At 43.8% G+C, this 18,185-nt stretch overlaps 1 protein-coding gene across 3 annotated transcripts in view; it reads right to left on the bottom strand.

Annotated features, from left to right (window-relative positions):
* The window catches only part of larp1 (La ribonucleoprotein 1, translational regulator), a 147,561-nt gene that overhangs the window by 83,909 nt on the left and 45,467 nt on the right, over window positions 1-18,185 (bottom strand). For all 3 annotated transcript variants that reach the window (XM_033030026.1, XM_033030027.1, XM_033030028.1), the window contains exons 2-3: window positions 13,653-13,714; window positions 5,051-5,110 (exon numbers count right to left, since the gene is read on the bottom strand). In XM_033030026.1, the coding sequence (XP_032885917.1) occupies window positions 5,051-5,110; window positions 13,653-13,714 (122 nt within the window). The remainder of the gene's footprint in view (window positions 1-5,050; window positions 5,111-13,652; window positions 13,715-18,185) is intronic.

Here is an 18,185-nt window from a genome sequence, read left to right as displayed (position 1 = left end):
GCAGTTTCCGACCACTTCAAGCAGGGTGCAGGGCCACCAAACACAAGTGCAGTTTCCTACCACTTCAAGCAGGGTGCAGGGCCACCAAACTCAAGTGCAGTTTCATGCCACTTCAAGCAGGGTGCAAGGCCACCAAATGCTAGTGCTGTCTAATACCATTTCAAGCAGGGTGCAAGGCCACCAAATTCAAGTGCAGTTTCATACCATTTCATGCAGGGTACAAGGCCGCCAAATTCAAATGAAGTTTCATACTATTTCATGCAGGGTGCAAGGCCACCACATTCAAATGCAGTCTCATACCATTTCATGCAGGGTACAAGGCCACCAAATTCAAATGAAGTTTCATACCATTTCATGCAGGGTGAAAACACCATAAAACCACACAAAACACCACATAAACACCACACTCACAGTTCAGTAGACATTCAGTGTGTTCAATTGATTCACAGCTCAGACAGTCGTGACCTCTCCCTCCCCCATCTTGCAGAGACCGAGCAACACCCACACTTCCGGGTTTTACAATCCCCCCCTCCCGCCAGAAGGGTCGTGGCCTTCATGGCGTGATTGACAGGAGAGATTCTCAACATTTTTTAAAACACTAATAATACTTTTATTTTTCATTGATGGGAAGAATCCTCTGCACCTGATGAGCGGAGGGGGACTGAGTAAGATAGCCAAAAATCACAGCCGTAAGTGGCAGCGTTTTATCTAAAATCAATATACAGTGCAAACAGGACGTTGTGCAGTTACCACCACCAACAACCATTTGCAGTGCAGCATTTCAAAGCAGTTACCACCACCAACAACCATTTGCAGTGCAGCATTTCAAAGCAGATTCCACCAACAACAACCATTTGCAGTGCAGCATTTCAAAGCAATCACATTTTCATTTTCAAACCACATTAAGGGCAGTCACAGTTGAGTTTACATGTGTTCAGTGTTATACACAGCTCAGAGAGATGTGACCCTCTTGCTTCCTCCATCTTGCAGAGACTGAGTGAGGCACAACACTTCCGGGTTTTATAGTCCCTCCCCCCTCCCACCAGCAGGGGCAGCAGAGAGAATGCCAACATTTTTTAAACATTAATAACTCTTTTATTTTTCATCAATGGGAAAAATCCTCTTTTCCTGCGCAGCGGGGGGGGGACTGAGTAAGATGGCCAAAAATCACAACCGTAAGTGGCAGCGTTTTTCTCAAAAAACATGAAACAGAAAAACAGGAAGTGGTCAAGATCTTACTTTTAGTAATATAGATAAGCCCAGTCGCTCCCCTCTTTCAACATATGACAGTCCCGCCTTCACGGGAATTAACCTCGTGAACCTAGGCTGCACTCCCTCAATAGCAAGAATATCCTTCCTCAAATTTGGAGACCAAAACCACACACAATACTCCAGGTGTGGTCTACCCAGGGCTCTGTACAACTGCAGAAGGACCTCTTTGTTCCGATACTCAACTCCTCGTTATAAAGGCTAGCATGCCATTAGGTGTCTTCACTAGCTGATGTACCTGCATGCTTACTTTCAGTGACTGATGTACAAGGACACCCAGATCTCGTTGTACTTCCTCTTTTCTTAACTTGACACCATTCAGATAATAATCTGCCTTCCTGTTCTTGCCACCAGTGGCTAACCTCAGATTTATCCACATTAAATTGCATCTGCCATGCATCTGCCCACTCACGCAACCTGACCAAATCACCCTGCATCCTCCGAGCATCCTCTTCACCGTTCACATTGCCACCCAGCTTTGTGCCATCTGCAAATTTGCTAATGTTACTTTTAATCCCTCATCTAAATCATTCATGTATATTGTAAATAGTTGCAGTCCCAGCACCGGGCCTCGCAGTACCCCACTAGTCACTCCTGCCATTCTGAAAGGGACCCGTTAATCCCTACTCATTGTTTCCTGTCTGCCATCCAATTTTTTATCCATGTCAGTACCCTACCTCCAATAATTTTGCCCACTAATCTCCTATGTGGGACCTTATCAAGGGCTTTCTGAAAGTCCAGGTACACTACATCCACTGGGTCTCCCTTGTCCATTTTCATAGTCACATCCTCAAAAAATTCCAGATTATTCAAGCATTATTTCCCCTTCGTTAATCCATGCTGACTCGGACCGATCCTGTTACTGCTATCCAAATGTGCCGCTATTTCATCTTTTATAATCAACTCCAGCATCTTCCCCACCACTGATGTCAGGCTAACTGGTCTATAATTCCCTGTTTTTTCTCTCTCCTTCCTTTCTTAAAAAGTGGGATAACATTAGCAACCCTCCAATCCACAGGAACTGATCCTGAATCTATAGAACATTGGAAAATGATCCGCGACTTCTAGAGTCACTTCCTTATGTACCCTTAGATGCAGATCATCAGGCCCTGGGGATTTATCAGCCTTCAGTCTACCCAACACCATTCCCTGCCTAATGTGAATTTCCTTCAGTTCCTCTGTCACTCTAGCTACTCTGGCCACTAGTACATCTGGGAGATTGTTTGTGTCTTCCATAGTGAAGGCAGATCCAAAGTACCTATTCGACTCGTCTGCCATTTCCTTGTTCCCCATTATAATTGGGAGAGAAAAAACAGGGAATTATACACCAGTTAGCCTGACATCGGTGGTGAGGAAGATGCTGGAGTCAATTATAAAAGATGAAATAGCCGAACATTTGGATAGCAGTAACAGGATCGGTCCGAGTCAGCAAGGATTTACGAAGGGGAAATCATGCTCGACTAATCTTCTGCAATTTTTTGAAGATGTAACTAGGAAAATGGACAAGGGAGAGCCAGTGGATGTAGTGTACCTGAACTTTCAGAAAGCATTTGATAAGGTCCCACTAGGAGACTAGTGGGCAAAATTAGAGCACATGGTATTGGGGGTAGAGTGCTGACATGGATAGAGAAGTGGTTGGCAGACAGGAAACAAAGAGTAGGGATTAACAGATCCCTTTCAGAATGGCAGGCAGTGACTAGTGGGGTATCGCAAGGCTCGGTGCTGGGACCGCAGCATTTTACAATACAATACAATACAATACAATACACATCAATGATTCGGATGAAGGGATTCAAAGTAACATTAGCAAATTTGCAGATGACACAAAGCTGGGTGGCAGTGTGAACTGTGAGGAGGATGCTATGAGAATGCAGGGTGACTTGGGCAGGTTGGGGGAGTGGGCAGATGCATGGCAGATGAAGTTTAATATGGATAAATGTGAGGTTATCCACTTTGGTAGCAAAAACAGGAAGGCAGATTACTATCTAAATGGCGTCAAGTTGGGAAAAGGGGAAGTACAACTGGATCTGGGGGACCTTGTTCATCAGTCTATGAAAGTAAGCATGCAGGTACAGCAGGCAGTGAAGAAAGTGAATGGCATGTTGGCCTTTATAACAAGAGGAATCAAATATAGGAGCAAAGAGGTCCTTCTGCAGTCCTTGTACAGAGGTCCTTGTACAGAGCCCTAGTGAGACCACACCTGGAGTATTGTGTGCAGCTTTGATCCCCTAACTTGAGGAAGGACATTCTTGCTATTGATGGAGTGCAGTGTAGGGTTACAAGGTTAATTATCGGGATGGCGGGACTGTTATATGCTGAGAAAATGGAGCAGCTGGGCTTGTACACTCTGAAGTTTAGAAGGATGAGAGGATATCTCATTGAAACATATAAGATTGTTACGGGTTTGGACACGCTAGAGGCAGGAAACATGTTCCCAATGTTGGGAGTCCAGAACCAGGTGCCACAGTTTAAGAATAAGGAGTAAGCCATTTAGAACCGAGACGAGGAAACACATTTTCTCAGAGAGTGGTGAGTCTGTGGAATTCTCTGCCTCAGAGGGCGGTGGAGGCAGGTTTCTGGATGCTTTCAAGAGAGCTAGATAGGGCTCTTATAAATAGCGGAGTTAGGGGATATGGGGAGAAGGCAGGAAGGGGGTACTGATTGGGGATGATCAGCCATGATCACATTGAATGGCGGTGCTGGCTCGAAGGGCCTACTCCTGCACCTATTGTGTGTTGTCTATTGTCTAATATTCTAAATGCAGTCTCACCAACGTCTTATACAACTGCAACATGACCTCCCAGCTTCTACACTCAAATACTCTGACCGGTGAAGGCCAATGTGCCAAAAGCCTTTTTGATCACCCGATCGACTTGCGAATCCACCTTCAAGGAGCCATGCACCTGCACTCCAAGATCCCTCTGCTCTACAACACTCCCAGAACCCTACCATTCACTGTGTAGGTCCTGCCCATGTTAGACTTCCCAAAATGCAACACCCCATTTCTCTGTATTAAATTCCATCAACCATTCCTCAGCCCACCTGGCCAATCGATCAAGATCCTGCTGCAATTTTTCACAATAATTTTCACTATCTGCAAAACCCACTTTTGTATTATCTGCAAACTTGCTAATCTTGCCATGTATGTTCTCATCCAAATTATTGATATAGATGACAAACAGAAACGGGCCCAGCACCAAACCCTGAGGCACACCACTAGTCACAGGCCTCTAGTCTGAGAAACAACCTTCCACCATCACCCTCTGCTTCCTTCCATGGAGCCAATTTGCTATCCATTCAACTATCTCTCCTTCTAACGAGATGCGATTTAACCTTCCATAGCAGTCTACCTTGCTCTTTACTTTGTTACCTCGATCCTTGCCTAGCATGCGGAACCTTGTCAAATGCTTTGCTGAAGCCCATATATATACATCTACGACTCTGCCCTTATCAACCTTTTTAGTCACGTCTTCAAAAAAGTCATATTTGTGAGACACAACCTCCATCATACAAAACCATGCTGACTATCCCTAATCAGTCCTTGTCCATCCAAATGCCTGTATATCCTGTCCTTCAGATTACTCTAGTAACTTTCCAACTACACGTTAAGCTCACTGCCTATAGTTCGCAGCATTTTCCCTGCAGCCCTTCTTGAATAGAGAAACAACATTTGCCATTATCATTCTATGATAATCTCATGATTTGACCTCTGAAATCAAGTTTACATTTTTTGTCTGACCAATCCTTGACCAGTGAAAGTAACAAATGTTGACAGTTTTACCTTGTTATTGATGATTTCACCAGGAGTGGGCCAGTTGGTGGCGTCACCAAAATCGCTGACCTGCAACAGAGAACATCTGCATCAGCCTTTGCAAAAACAAAGCTTAATTTCTTACAATGAACAATACTCGTCCATAATTTTGCTGCATTAACGAGATTATCAAACTCCACAATGGCACATTCCTAATAATCTCGTTCACATATGGAAAGGGTCTCATGGCACTAACAGTCAACCTGAACTGAAGACGGATATTGAACCTTCACTGGATTTACTGTGACATAGAACCCAAGAAGTCCTAGTTGGCAACAACCGCTTGTAATAACAAAGTAGCTTTTCAGGAGGAAGCAGTTATCCGACACAGGAGCTGAATTGGTATCTCTTGAAGTCAACACAGGTCAGGACTGAGATCTGCACCAGCATCAGTGCCTCATGCAACCCCACCCCATCGCCAAGTAGCTCTCACTCTCTAACCCCCGAGCACAAGTAAATGCCATCAGGCCATCATCACCTCTTCCCATCCCTGATGCAGAGGCCCCACCCACCCAGTCTTCTCAGCAAGACGATGGACAAGAGACATGCTCCTCTGTCCAATTGATTAATAATCCATCACTGACTGAACATTTACCATTTCTGGGATCCCACTAGACTGCTGCATTTCCCGTATGCAACACCATCAACATATGAAATTCCTCAATGAACAGCTTTCATGTTGAGCATGACAAAGGTGAGCATCCCCTGTCAACATCAACAGGCACTTCCCTCCCCTCACACAACCAGAGGACCATCAGCACCGCACGCCTGCTTAACTCCCACCACCCCCATTAGAGGGTCCTTACCCGTATCTCCCGCAACCTTTCAGGGCCCCCAGCCTTTCAGCTCCATCAGAGCACACTCCTGTCCTATCAAAAAAACAATTCTGCACCCTCTACTCTGTTGTAGACTCTGTGCTGCAACGCCCAACACACAGTCCTATTGTCGGTGCCTAATCACCCACAGAACTTCTTCACTTGCACCTATACCTCAGAGACTCAAACTCAACATTACCCGCTCATTGCCATTGGCCCCACAAAATATTCCTGGTCCAAGACCCTCACTAACTTGCCCACGCATTTTGCACTAAAGTAAGGTAACCCAAGTTGATTTTGAGATAGCTGAAAGCTGCACTTTAAGATAAGGTTAGAGATAACCAGTGTACACAAATCAGTAACTTGCAGAGGGAAAGTGGGTGTAAAAACTCAATTTGCAAGTCAGGACCCTGACAGTCATGCCTGTTTAAATTCTTACTGTGGTTAAAACGTCAAGAATCCATATTGAATTCCATAGATCTGCAAATCCACCAATGAGCTTCTCTGGGGCAGAAATTAAAGCTTTCTGGAAAAATCAACACACTGCTTCCAGAAGTACCTCCCCACAACTTTAAACCACAAGGGCAAAGGTGTATATCAAACTAGTTCTGTGCGTTCAGGCCCACCCATGTCCAGAGCCCACGCTAAGCAAACCAAGCTCCCTGTAACGTGCAGCCAGTAAAGCTGCCACAGGTTTGCTGCCGATTGCATCTGGCAATTTGAAAGCTGCACGGCTAATTTTAGCTACACAGGAATTCAATGACGACAGGTTGGTGAAGCAAAAGATAGTAAATGACATACTCAGTGAACAAGCAGAATGATTCCCAGCAGCACAGGAAGAATTGAGCTTTCCAAGAGGAGAGCTGTGAGGCTGCAGCAGAGTTCAGTTCACCTGTAAACTAGGCAAGTCTAAATGCAGCAGTGCATCAGCAGTGGGGATGTAAAACCAGGATTGCAATCAACAACTGCTTCTGGACAATCTTCCCCAAAACCTAAGTTCACATTTTGTGGTTAAAATGCATAAATTCCTTGCCTTGACACTCAGATTTGGTCAGCGACAACACCACGGCACCAGGCGGCTCTGCACTGTACATCGCACAGCCAATTCTTCAGCCAAGTTCCCTCTGTGCATAAAGGAATTTAAGAGCTTAAGTAGCTGCCTTCCAATGTTCTAAACAATCCACTTTAATTTGCCCAGATTGACTGCCAGGGAAAATAGCCGACTGGTCAGAGGGGGACTGGTTTACTCTATAATCGACAAAAGTCCAACTGTATTCATTGGAGGAACACCCACCCTCCATTGCTGCATGAAGATGTCCGAAGCCTAAACTCCACACGGAGCTCAGGAGTCTGTGGATGGGCTAAGTCGCCTTGCTTTTCAACAAGGTAGACAAAAAATGCTGGAGAAACTCAGCAGGTGAGGCAGCATCTATGGAGAGAAGACATTGGCGACGTTTTGGGTTGAGACCCTTCTTCAGACTCTTTAAACAATGCTTCTAGCATGCAGATCAATAAAATTTCTTTACCAAACCAAGTTGCCCAGAGACACGGAACATCTGGCTACCAAAGAGAACAATGAATGAAGTATTTGGACAAAAAATATCGGCCTTAGGAAGGAAGACATAGGATGAAAGGTTTAGGTGGCAGAAAGCTGCTAACATGGTGAAGCAAGACAATCAAAAACTAATAAGCTCACCTCTTATTCTTCTAGAGCCAAGTATTGAGCCCAACCTGCTCAATCTTTTTTCATACTTCAACACCTTCATTCCAGGAATCAATCTTGTGAACCCTTGCTGCACTGTCGCAAATGCAAGCACATCCCACCCTACAAAGCTGCATTATAACTTTCCTACATTTATACTCCACACCCAAAGGCCAACATTCAATTGGTTATGGTACTTGCATGCTAACCTGGCATTTCAGGTGGTGCTTCGGATTCTTTAGCATTCATTCCTTTTGAAAAACAATTTGCTTTGTCATTTTTCTCTCCAAAATGGATAACATCACATTCCCCCAAGTTATGCTCAATCTGTCCACTTCTTGCCCACTCACTCATTGATAATTATCCCTTTGCAGGCCACTTGTGTTCCCAACATTGGTATTTGTATTATTATAATTGTAATATGTACAAAAATATTGTGAAATCCAGGCAGATCGTACCATACAAATACTATCAGACCATGCATGAGTACGCAGCTAATGCAAAAAGAGAAAGGATGCAGAGTGCAACATTCCATGTTACAATCAACCACTTTATTTTTTGTACCGCCAACAATTGTCTCCACAGAGCAACTGGGTCCTTCCATCAGTAAAGTAATACTGGAAGAGGCTGCAGGCATTGAATGCAGCCAGACAAGGAGAATCAGACTTGCACAGCAAGGAAACAGGGCCTTCTGCCTAAATCGCCGATGGCGACAATGTGCCTATCTGCACCCTACAACTAGAGGGCACAGGTTTAGGGCAGAGGCTTAGAAGGGATTTGAGGAAGAACATTTGAGGAAGATGGTGTTGGAATCAGGAATGCATCACCTGAAGGAATGATGAAGTTGTGTCATTTAAGTAGTATCTCAATAATCATTTGATTCACCAAGTGATAAAAGACACTGGGCTGTTAAATGTGACTGGTGGATATGGGTACTTGATGGTCAGCTCAGTATGCTGGGCCACATGGACTATTTTCGTGCTGTGACCCTTATGATTCTACTTTGTTTTTAAAGTTTGTAACCCGGAGGCTACCCGAGGACAAACCAATGTAAAATATCCCAATGTGTTGATAATAAGAGTTCTAAGTGACATTGTGTAATGTGAGGAAATTGCAGCCACACATTAAGGAAGTAGGGAAAGGTCACGTAAATGGTCGAGGATATGGCAGATTAAATGTGCAAACATGCAAGGTCATCCATTTTGGTCGAATTTTAAAATAGTGAGATCTGTCATTATTTAGTGACCTGGGTTCCTTGCAAATAAATAATTTGTAATGAATGCAGAATATAGCATGCAGCTTAGAAGGCGTGATGTCAAGAAATGTTCCAGAACACTGGTAAGGGTTCCAGATTCAGCCAACACTCCAGCTGCAGTAACCTGCTCCAGTTGTTATAATACACCATCTGTCTGACAATGTGCAAATTTGCCCAGCTAGGTCATTTTCAAAATGTAGAACAAACTGGCTAATTTCGACACAATCTATCTCCTCTCAAATCATTAGCAGACCGACGCAAGGCATTCTTGATGAGAGTATTCACCAGCATTTATTCATCAATAAGCTGCTCACCAATGTCCAGTTTAGATTCACCAGCATTATTCGACTCATCACAGACAAAGAGCTAAATTCCAAAGGCAAGTTAAGGATGGAGCCATAAGTCGCACAAAAGGAAGATTGTTGGAGAAATTGGAGATCAATTATTCAAGCTCCAAGCCATCACTGTGGGACTATCATCCTTCAATCAGTAGTGGGGATGTTTACTGGTGACCGCATCTGCATGCAGAGACCTAGACAACATTCATGCCTCTGAAATGCCTGACAATGACCATTACCAACGAGTCTAACCACCCAGCTTTGACATTCTCCATAGGCTCCTCACCATCATGCCCACAGGGTGATTATTGAGCAGAAACTCAACTATAACAGCCTCATAGATGCCTTATCAACATGACCAAATCAGTGACTCATGACACGTAAAAGCTCACTGCCATCTGAAAGGTACAAAACAGAAGGAATGCAACTCCCAAACAAACAAACAACTGGATACCTTCCAAGGCAAAGCCACACACAATCCATCACACTAATCATACATTTTTTTTCACCATCAACACACAGTGGACACAAAGTTCACCCCTCAGCTAATCCAATAGCACCTCTTAAACCTGCAAACTTTTTCATCAAACGGGTTACCTTGATCACAGGGAACATAAGCACCTACAGATTCCCTCCAATTCACACTGCACCTTGACTTCAAGAAACATTACTGCTCCTTCATCTTTGTTGGGCCGAAATCCTGGAACTCCCTTTTCAATGGTAAATCTCTCCTTATGCACTTTGATTTCAAATAGCCCTGCCAACGGGAGGCATTTCCTATTATCTGTCTTTTATGCTCTTCATAACTTTGTGTTCCTTAATCAGCATCCCCCGCCCCACCAACCAACAAATCAGCCTCCTTTATTGCAAAGAAAACAAGTCCAGCCTTCCTAGTCTTTCCTCAAGTGCAATGCCCCATCCCATCCTGGCAAACCTGCTCAGCACCCCTCCCAGCGCAAACAACTGCTTCCTTGAGAGTAGTGATCCCAGCTGGATTTCCCCAGGATGCTCCGGTTTCCTCCAAGATGGCAAAGACATGCAGGTTGGTATATTAACTTTCCGATGTAAATTAACACCAGTGCATAAATGAGTGATACAATCCAGGAGTAGTTGATGGGAATGTATGAAGAGCAAATGGTGCAGGGTTGGATTAGTGTAACTGGATGATTGATGGTCAGCACATGCCCGTGGGGTCGAAGGGCCTATTTCAGCAGTATCTATGATTTGCTATAAACTGTAGCTGGTCCTCCAGCTGTGCCTTAACCAATATTTTATATTGTTGTACCATAAAGTCCATGGTATCATATTCCATGCCCCAATTAATAAACGGGAGCATTACATATACCTACATCACCTCATCTACATGCGGCCCATCTTCAGGGAACCTTGGACTTATGCAGCAACCAATCCTCAATGTCCTCAATGATTCCTGTGGCATACCATACTTTGTGTGAGACTTTCTAAGGCTCAGCCTTTTATTTCTTAAATGTGTTCAGGAAAACCAATTTGATCAGTAGGTTTCTGGCTCAATGAGGGAGGTAGGATTGATGGATATGGTTCAGCAATCTAAGGGGAACCAGCTGATGGTGAGAAAACACCTGTGGAGCAGTGATCATCAGATCATAGTATTAAGATTAATGAAGGTCATAGCGAAATCCAAACTGCATTTCCTAAGTGTATAGCTAACTTCAATGGGGGTACTAAGGGAGATGGGCAGAATTAAATATGACCAGGTTCAAACTTCAACAACAATGGATGGCTTTTAGTGAGCTGCTCTTTCAGTTTGGATACATTCCCACAAGTGGAATGACTCCTTGGACATTCCTTTACTGATGCTGCGTCTAAATCCTTCAACTTCCTCTCCAACAGCTTTGTGGAAGTATTTAACTGCAATGGTTCAAAGCGGCAACTCATAACCACATTTTCAAGGACAATCAGGGACACGCAATAAATTCTGCCCTCGTTCAGTTATGTCTCCATCCCAAATTAAAATTAACAAAAAAACAATCCCTATGGCAATCTTGAGGCCACACCCGACATAGTCTGCAGGTATGGTCTCTCTAACTTAGGAAGGCTACCCATGCAACAGACGGCTTGCAACAAGAGTTCATCGGCCTGATTTCTGTAATTTGGAGTTGAGAGTGTGGGGTTGTCCAATGAGAAGAAATTAAGCATACCACACTTATTATGTATTTAGTGAATTTCAATATGAAGTTGATCATATTGAAACTTAAAACATACTTAAAGGACATGGCAGGGTGGATGTTTTCATTGGTGGAGGTAACTGGAATCACAGTATCCAACCAAGTAGATGATCATTCAGGGCTGAGATGAGAAGAAACTTCCACACAAGGGGATAGCAAATCTCGAGAATTCTCTGTCCAAGAGGGCTTTGGGATTCAGCCACAGAGTATATTAATGATAGCATTTAAAAATTACTATGGGAATCAGGGGATAGCGCAGTTAATGCACTGTTGTAAAAGATCATCCATAGTCTCATGGATTGAAGGAAGTGAGGTGATAAGCTGAGTGGCCTCCTCCTACCCCAGTTCATTACGTTACATAACATGCCGCATGAAAACGGACCCTTTTGTCAACTGTCAGTGTCATTTCCCATTACTATTAACTCACTAGTCTAGTCTCTAAGGGATCAATGCTTATTTTAGTGGGTCTCTACCGAGGATCAATCATTATTTTAGTTACTTCTCTTATTTGGAAAATTGATCAAAAATGTTCAAGCTCATGGGTTCCTCAGGAAAACCTCTTTCGTCTGGGGGTAGTTACAAACCTTTTGGATAAAGTAATTAATTTTTCAAAGTCCAATAGCTCACTTTATCTGTGTATGCCAGAACTGATCATTTTTGGAGCAAGTCATTCATTTATTTATTATGACTGACTTTTCTTCCCTCTCCATTAGCCTACCTGCTCTGATATGCAGCACTTTGTCATCTGATTGATAGAATTTATTGCCACACAACCAGGGTCGGTGGAATCTAACTGCCCCATTAAAAACACATCACCACAACCACAAGCTGATCAAAACCACAGCTGCAACAGAGCTATGAATTATACACTCAACGAACCGTTCAGCATTGAAAGAGATCTTTTCGCCCCACCTTGTCGATGCCAACTACTCTAATTCCATTTACCTGTATTTGGCCCCTGTTCCTCTCCTTGTGCCTGTGATACTAAAAAAAGACTTTCATCATATCTGTACCTCACTATTCAGGTGCTTAGGACAATAAAATCAACTGACTCAAGTATAGTTTAGTTTAGAGATAGGGCGCGGAAACAGGCCCTTTGGCCCACCGGGTATGCGCCGACCTACGATCACGAATCCAATGAACCTACATAGAAACATAGAAAATAGGTGCAGGAGTAGGCCATTCGGCCCTTCGAGCCTGCACCGCCATTCAATATGATCATGGCTGATCATCCAACTCAGTATCCTGTACCTGCCTTCTCTCCATACCCCCTGATCCCTTTAGCCACAAGGGCCACATCTAACTCCCTCTTAAATATAGCCAATGAACTGGCCTCAACTACCTTCTGTGGCAGAGAATTCCACAGATTCACCACTCTCTGTGTGAAAAATGTTTTTCTCATCTCAGTCCTAAAAGACTTCCCCCTTATCCTTAAACTGTGACCCCTTGTTCTGGACTTCCCGAACATCGGGAACAATCTTCCTGCATCTAGCCTGTCCAACCTCTTAAGAATTTTGTAAGTTTCTATAAGATTTCTATATGGTTTCTATAAGGTTTCTATAATATCCCCCCTGTACGTCTATGGAATGTGAGAGGAAACCAGAGATCCCAGAGAAACCCCACGCAGGTCACGGGGAGAATGTACAAACTCCGTACAGACAAGCACCCGTAGTCAGGATCGAACCCGCGTTTCTGGCAGCAACTCTACTGTTGCGCCACCGTGTGCACCACTTAACTGGTGCAAATACCTTTTAAATGTTTGTCATTGCTCCTACCAACAGCTTTGTGGCAGCTCATTCCAGCGTCTGTATGAAAAAACCTATCTATCAGATCTCCTTTCAATCTTTCCTCTCTCATTTTAAAGATGTGCTCTTTAGTTCTAGGCTCCCCGGACCGGGAAAAAAGACTATTCATCTCCATAAGGTCATCCCTCAGCCACCTACATTCCAGTAGGATAAACCCAACCTATCCATTCTCTTCTTATAACTACAGCCTTCCATTCTAGGCAACATCCTGAATTTCGTCTGCAGTCTCTCTTGCTATCACATTCTTCCTGTGGTGTGATGACCAGAACTGTACACAAAATGTCTGAAAACCTTATAAGATCAAGAAAAGCAAATCAATGGACCTGATGTTCTTCTCAGTATTTGAAAAAAGAGCTAGATACAGAGATGCAGTTAGAAAAGAGCATATTTTAGCAAAAAAACATAAATAATTTGAAAATATCAGAAGATTTTGTAACAGCTCATTGGATTTACCTTGGTTCCTTTCTTTGGTCTTGGGTTTCCTGCTTTGACGACTTTGGCCGGTGCTGGCATTTCTGTGGAGGAGGAAAGATGCACATCATCATCACTGTTTATTCGATCACACCCAGTCTGAATACTGACAGCCAATTGGTTAAGATCTGACTTTGATTGTTGACCCAGGACAGGCAAGATTAATCAAGGACCCTGACTGATGGCAAAAGGAGACTATGACCTCACACTGGATCCAACCATAAATAGGCTGTGGGGGAACTCAACACCTGATAATTGTCCACTTGCCCATCGTTCAGTGCACTTCCATACTCCCCCCCCCCATCATCTTTCTTTGCCCATCTCTCCCAACACTCTTGATACACTTTGAGGGTTTAAGGAGGCTCTAAGCTGTAAGGTCAAAGTGTCACACAGCACAGAAAAGGGCCCTACAACGCACCACCCAGGAGTTGCACCTGAATCCAGTTTCCACTTGTGTTATTCTGTTGCAGTTACCAGGACTTTATTTGGACCATTTCTCATGGCTGGATATTTGAAGTTTTGCTGGGTGTAAAATGGCAGTCCAGCCTAACTCCACAATTTGTTTGTGATCCGAGTAAACCACTTTCTCTGTGCATATCCGTATCACATGCACACACAAACCTCAATGTCACTCATACTGTCAAATGTATTGTGCTCTCTGCCTACACAGCAAAACCAGATCTGAATAGAACCCAAAAGGTTTACCAGCACTTACACCTGATCCTAACCCACACGTAGTTGGGGTTTGCCAAGATTCCCAGCTGGATAGCCATGCTTTACAGGGCAGACACTCACCTCGATTCCAACTCCTCCCTACTTCACGTTCTCTCTCTGGGATGCAAAGGCTGAGGAAAGGCACAGGCATTGTCTACGTGCCTCCTAGAGCCATATCATTTCGAGGAAAGGTCTCTGTGTTAAGCCAGACCCTGGAAGCAGGGCTTCAGCTGGCTGATGGCTCATATTTTAGGCACCTCTGCTCTCACTGAGGGCATCTACTGAGCTCAAGATAGCCAATTTGTGATTGGTCAGATGCACAATGACACAATAATCGCTGTCAAAGCAGGAAATTAACTGATCAAAACTTACAGAGCTGACAATCCAGCTGGAATAAGTGATGACAATGCTAATAGTATACCTGAAACACAGCATGCATGACAGAGGTGGTGTCCAAGCACACGCATCTGCAGACATACCTCAGCTCAGGGTTAGGATGAAGCAATCATTGGGACCATTCCATGGAATGGCAATGTGGTGGTGGAAATGTGAAGAATGATGTGTTGAATGTGGAGACTAATGGGGTTAAAGGTAAGGACCAGGGTAACTCTGGTCCTTACCTTTCTAAATAGTTTCATCTGGGAGGAGAGGGAGCACGAGCGGAACCCCACGACACAGAGGAGACACAGGTGAGTGAGTCTGTCAAAATGGGCTTATGAAAGCAACTCATGCCCAATTAATTTACTGTTATAAACATCCTTGATTATAGGTACAGAGTATCCGATGCTGAGTTCAATTTAATGATCAAAGCCTCAATGCACTTTTACTGTCACCCTCAAAGTATTGTTTATCTTAATGAACAAGTTATGTACTGATACAAATTCCCTTGAATGCATCTCAAAAATTATACTCCGTTTATAACCTTTCATCTATTACTGTCTCAGTTAGAACAGAAGAAGAAATCCCCTATTATTGCCTAGTTACTCTTGCACCTCACAGACTATGATGGTATAATTTTTGATGTTTTCAGGTTGTGTTTTCGTAACCAATATTGCTGCACCTATTTAACGCACACCCCCAATTTAAGTCGCTAAATTTGAAAAAAAGGAAAGAGCCAGAGTGTCAAAGAGACAGAGAGACGGGGCCGATGCAGCCAGCCTTCCGCCCAGTAGGTACCCGCCAACCACCACCTCCACCGGTTGCGCCTGTGCCAAAGGACATCGTGGCTGGCTGGCTGGCGGGCCGGCAGAAGGCGCCGAGGTGGCGGCCGGTTCCGCTGCCCAGTCCCAGCAGCCGCTCGCAGCCACTCGAGCTACTTCCCTCTCCAGGCCAGACTCCCCACACGCTGTGAAAGGAACTCTTCCCCCCCCAGCGGCGCTGTCCTTTCACAGCCGCTTCCCACCAGCTGCCAGAAATGAGGGATAGACTTGGCTATACCTCAGTACAGCACTATCCTTCTGGATCTTGCTGTACTAATGGATAGCCAAGTCTATCTTTCTTGGCCAACAACCTAACCTTCGGCCTCCAAGACACAGGTAAGTTTTCGTGCCTTATGTTTGGGTAAATACCCAAATTCATTGCCGGGAAATACGGTAATCCAAAACACAGTAACTGACAATACGTTTCATCAATAAATGGCAAACTTAACCAGAGAAGTGATGCTATGCTTTTGTGTAATGAACTTTGCCAAGTTGAGAGGGGACAAAGCAAGTGTATTGGAGGCGATGACTGTAATCCAGGAAAATTATGGAGAAGTCCGATAAACAGTTACAATTCTAAATAGTGTTGGGGCAAATTTTACTCTGCTTGGACACAATTTCACAAGAATGGGCAAGAAACAGTGACTTCAAAGTAAATCATTGTCAAATGAATACATGATATTCACTTTCACCAGTCTGTCTTCCTTCAACATCGTCACTACTTTAGGCATCACTATGTTTAATACCATATTTTAAACCTGCTTGAGTCATGGCTCCAATATCATGCTCTTCCTCTGCTTTCCAGGTTCATTTACTAAATCCCAACTTTTCAACTAGTTTAGCCACCCTCCCTTCTGAAACTGTTGAGATTCCATCTGCCTACCAAACCGGTTTAAACTCTCCCAAAACAAACCTCCCCATTGAATATTTGTCCTGTCCATATTCAGTTGCAAGCCCTTCAGCTTGTCAGGACCCATCTCCTACAGAGCCATGTGGCAAGAATTAATTCCTTAAATAGCAGATTGTTATACAAGTAGTAATTAAACAGACTATACCCGTGCATTGTTTTTAATTGAGAAGGTTGAGAGGTGATCTCAAAATTCATGTGGTAAGTGACAGGACACAAGCAATAGGAATAGGAGAAAGCTATTAACACTTTTGTCATTCAATAAGATAATGGTTGATCATCCTTTCCACCTGCCCATAATCCTTGATTCCATTACTACTAATAATCTCATCTCTGAATATATACAATGATTCAATCTCCACAGCCTTCTGGGACATGTCATTCCAAAAACTCTCAACAATAGAGAGATGATATTTTCCTCATGTCAATCTTAAATGGGTACCCCTTATTCTGAGACTATACCCTTTGGCCCTCAAGTCTCCCACATAGGGGAACACCCCCATAGCATTAGCCTGCACAATCCCCCCACTGAGACAGTGCATTCCAGATTCCATCCACCCTCTTGGTGAAGAGGTTCTGCCTCAGATCTCCCCTAAATTTCTTACTGCTCACTTAAACTTATGTATGGCCTCTGCCATGGCGAAACATTTCTTACTATCTACTCTATTTATGCTTCGAGAGGTCCTCGCATATATCTGGCAGCTCTCCTTTTGAGTGGCAGCATATCCTCAGTGAAAACTATATAAAATCCAATAGAATTATGGTCACTGGCCCTGAAGTGTTTCCCACGGACTCTTCCGTCGCTTGCCCTTTCTCGTTTCTGAAGAGGAGGTTCAGTGTTGCACCCTCTCTAATGGGATTCTCTATATATTGATCCTGGAAGTTTCCTTGGACATATTTTACAAATTCCATCCCATCCAAGCGCTTTGCACAATGGGCGACACAGTCAATATTAGGGAAGTTAATATTTCTTGCTAATACTATTCCATTATTCTTACCGCCCCCTACATACCTTTAATTCCCACTGACGACCAGGGAGGCCTGTAATAGTTCCCAAAAAGTGGATGGTCATCAAAATCCCATTCTTGTTTCTACATTTTACCCCAAGAGCCTCACTGGATAATCCTTTCAGCATACAGTGCATTCAGGAAGTATTCAGACCCCTTCACTTTTTCCACATTTTGTTACATTACAGCCTTATTCTAAAATGGATTAAATTCTTTTTTTTATAATCAATCTACACACAATACCCCACAATGAAAAAGCAAAAACATATGTTTAGAAATGTTTGCAAAGTAATTAAAAATAAATAACTGAAATATCAATATTACATAAGTATTCAGACCCTTTACTCAGTACTTTGTTGAGGCACCTTTGGCAGCGATTACAGCCTCAAGTCTTCTTGGGTATTGCTTCGTTCATCTTTCCATCGATCCTGACTAGTCTCCCAGTTCCTGCCACTGAAAACCATCCCCACAGCATGATGCTGCCACCACCATGCTTCACCGTAGGTATGGTAATGGCCAGGTGATGAGCGGTGCCTGGTTTCCTCCAGACGTGAAACTTGGCATTCAGGCCCAAGAGTTCAATCTTGGTTTCATCACACCAGAGAATCTTGTTTCTCATGGTCTGAGAGTCCTTTAGGTGCCTTTTGGCAATCTCCAAGCGGGCTGTCATGTGCCTTTTACTGAGGAG

This window comes from Amblyraja radiata, chromosome 11, assembly GCF_010909765.2.
Source record: "Amblyraja radiata isolate CabotCenter1 chromosome 11, sAmbRad1.1.pri, whole genome shotgun sequence".
NCBI lineage: Eukaryota > Metazoa > Chordata > Chondrichthyes > Rajiformes > Rajidae > Amblyraja > Amblyraja radiata.
The sequence above is the reverse complement of the archived record's forward strand: the minus strand, read 5'-3'. Positions and strand labels throughout refer to the sequence as shown.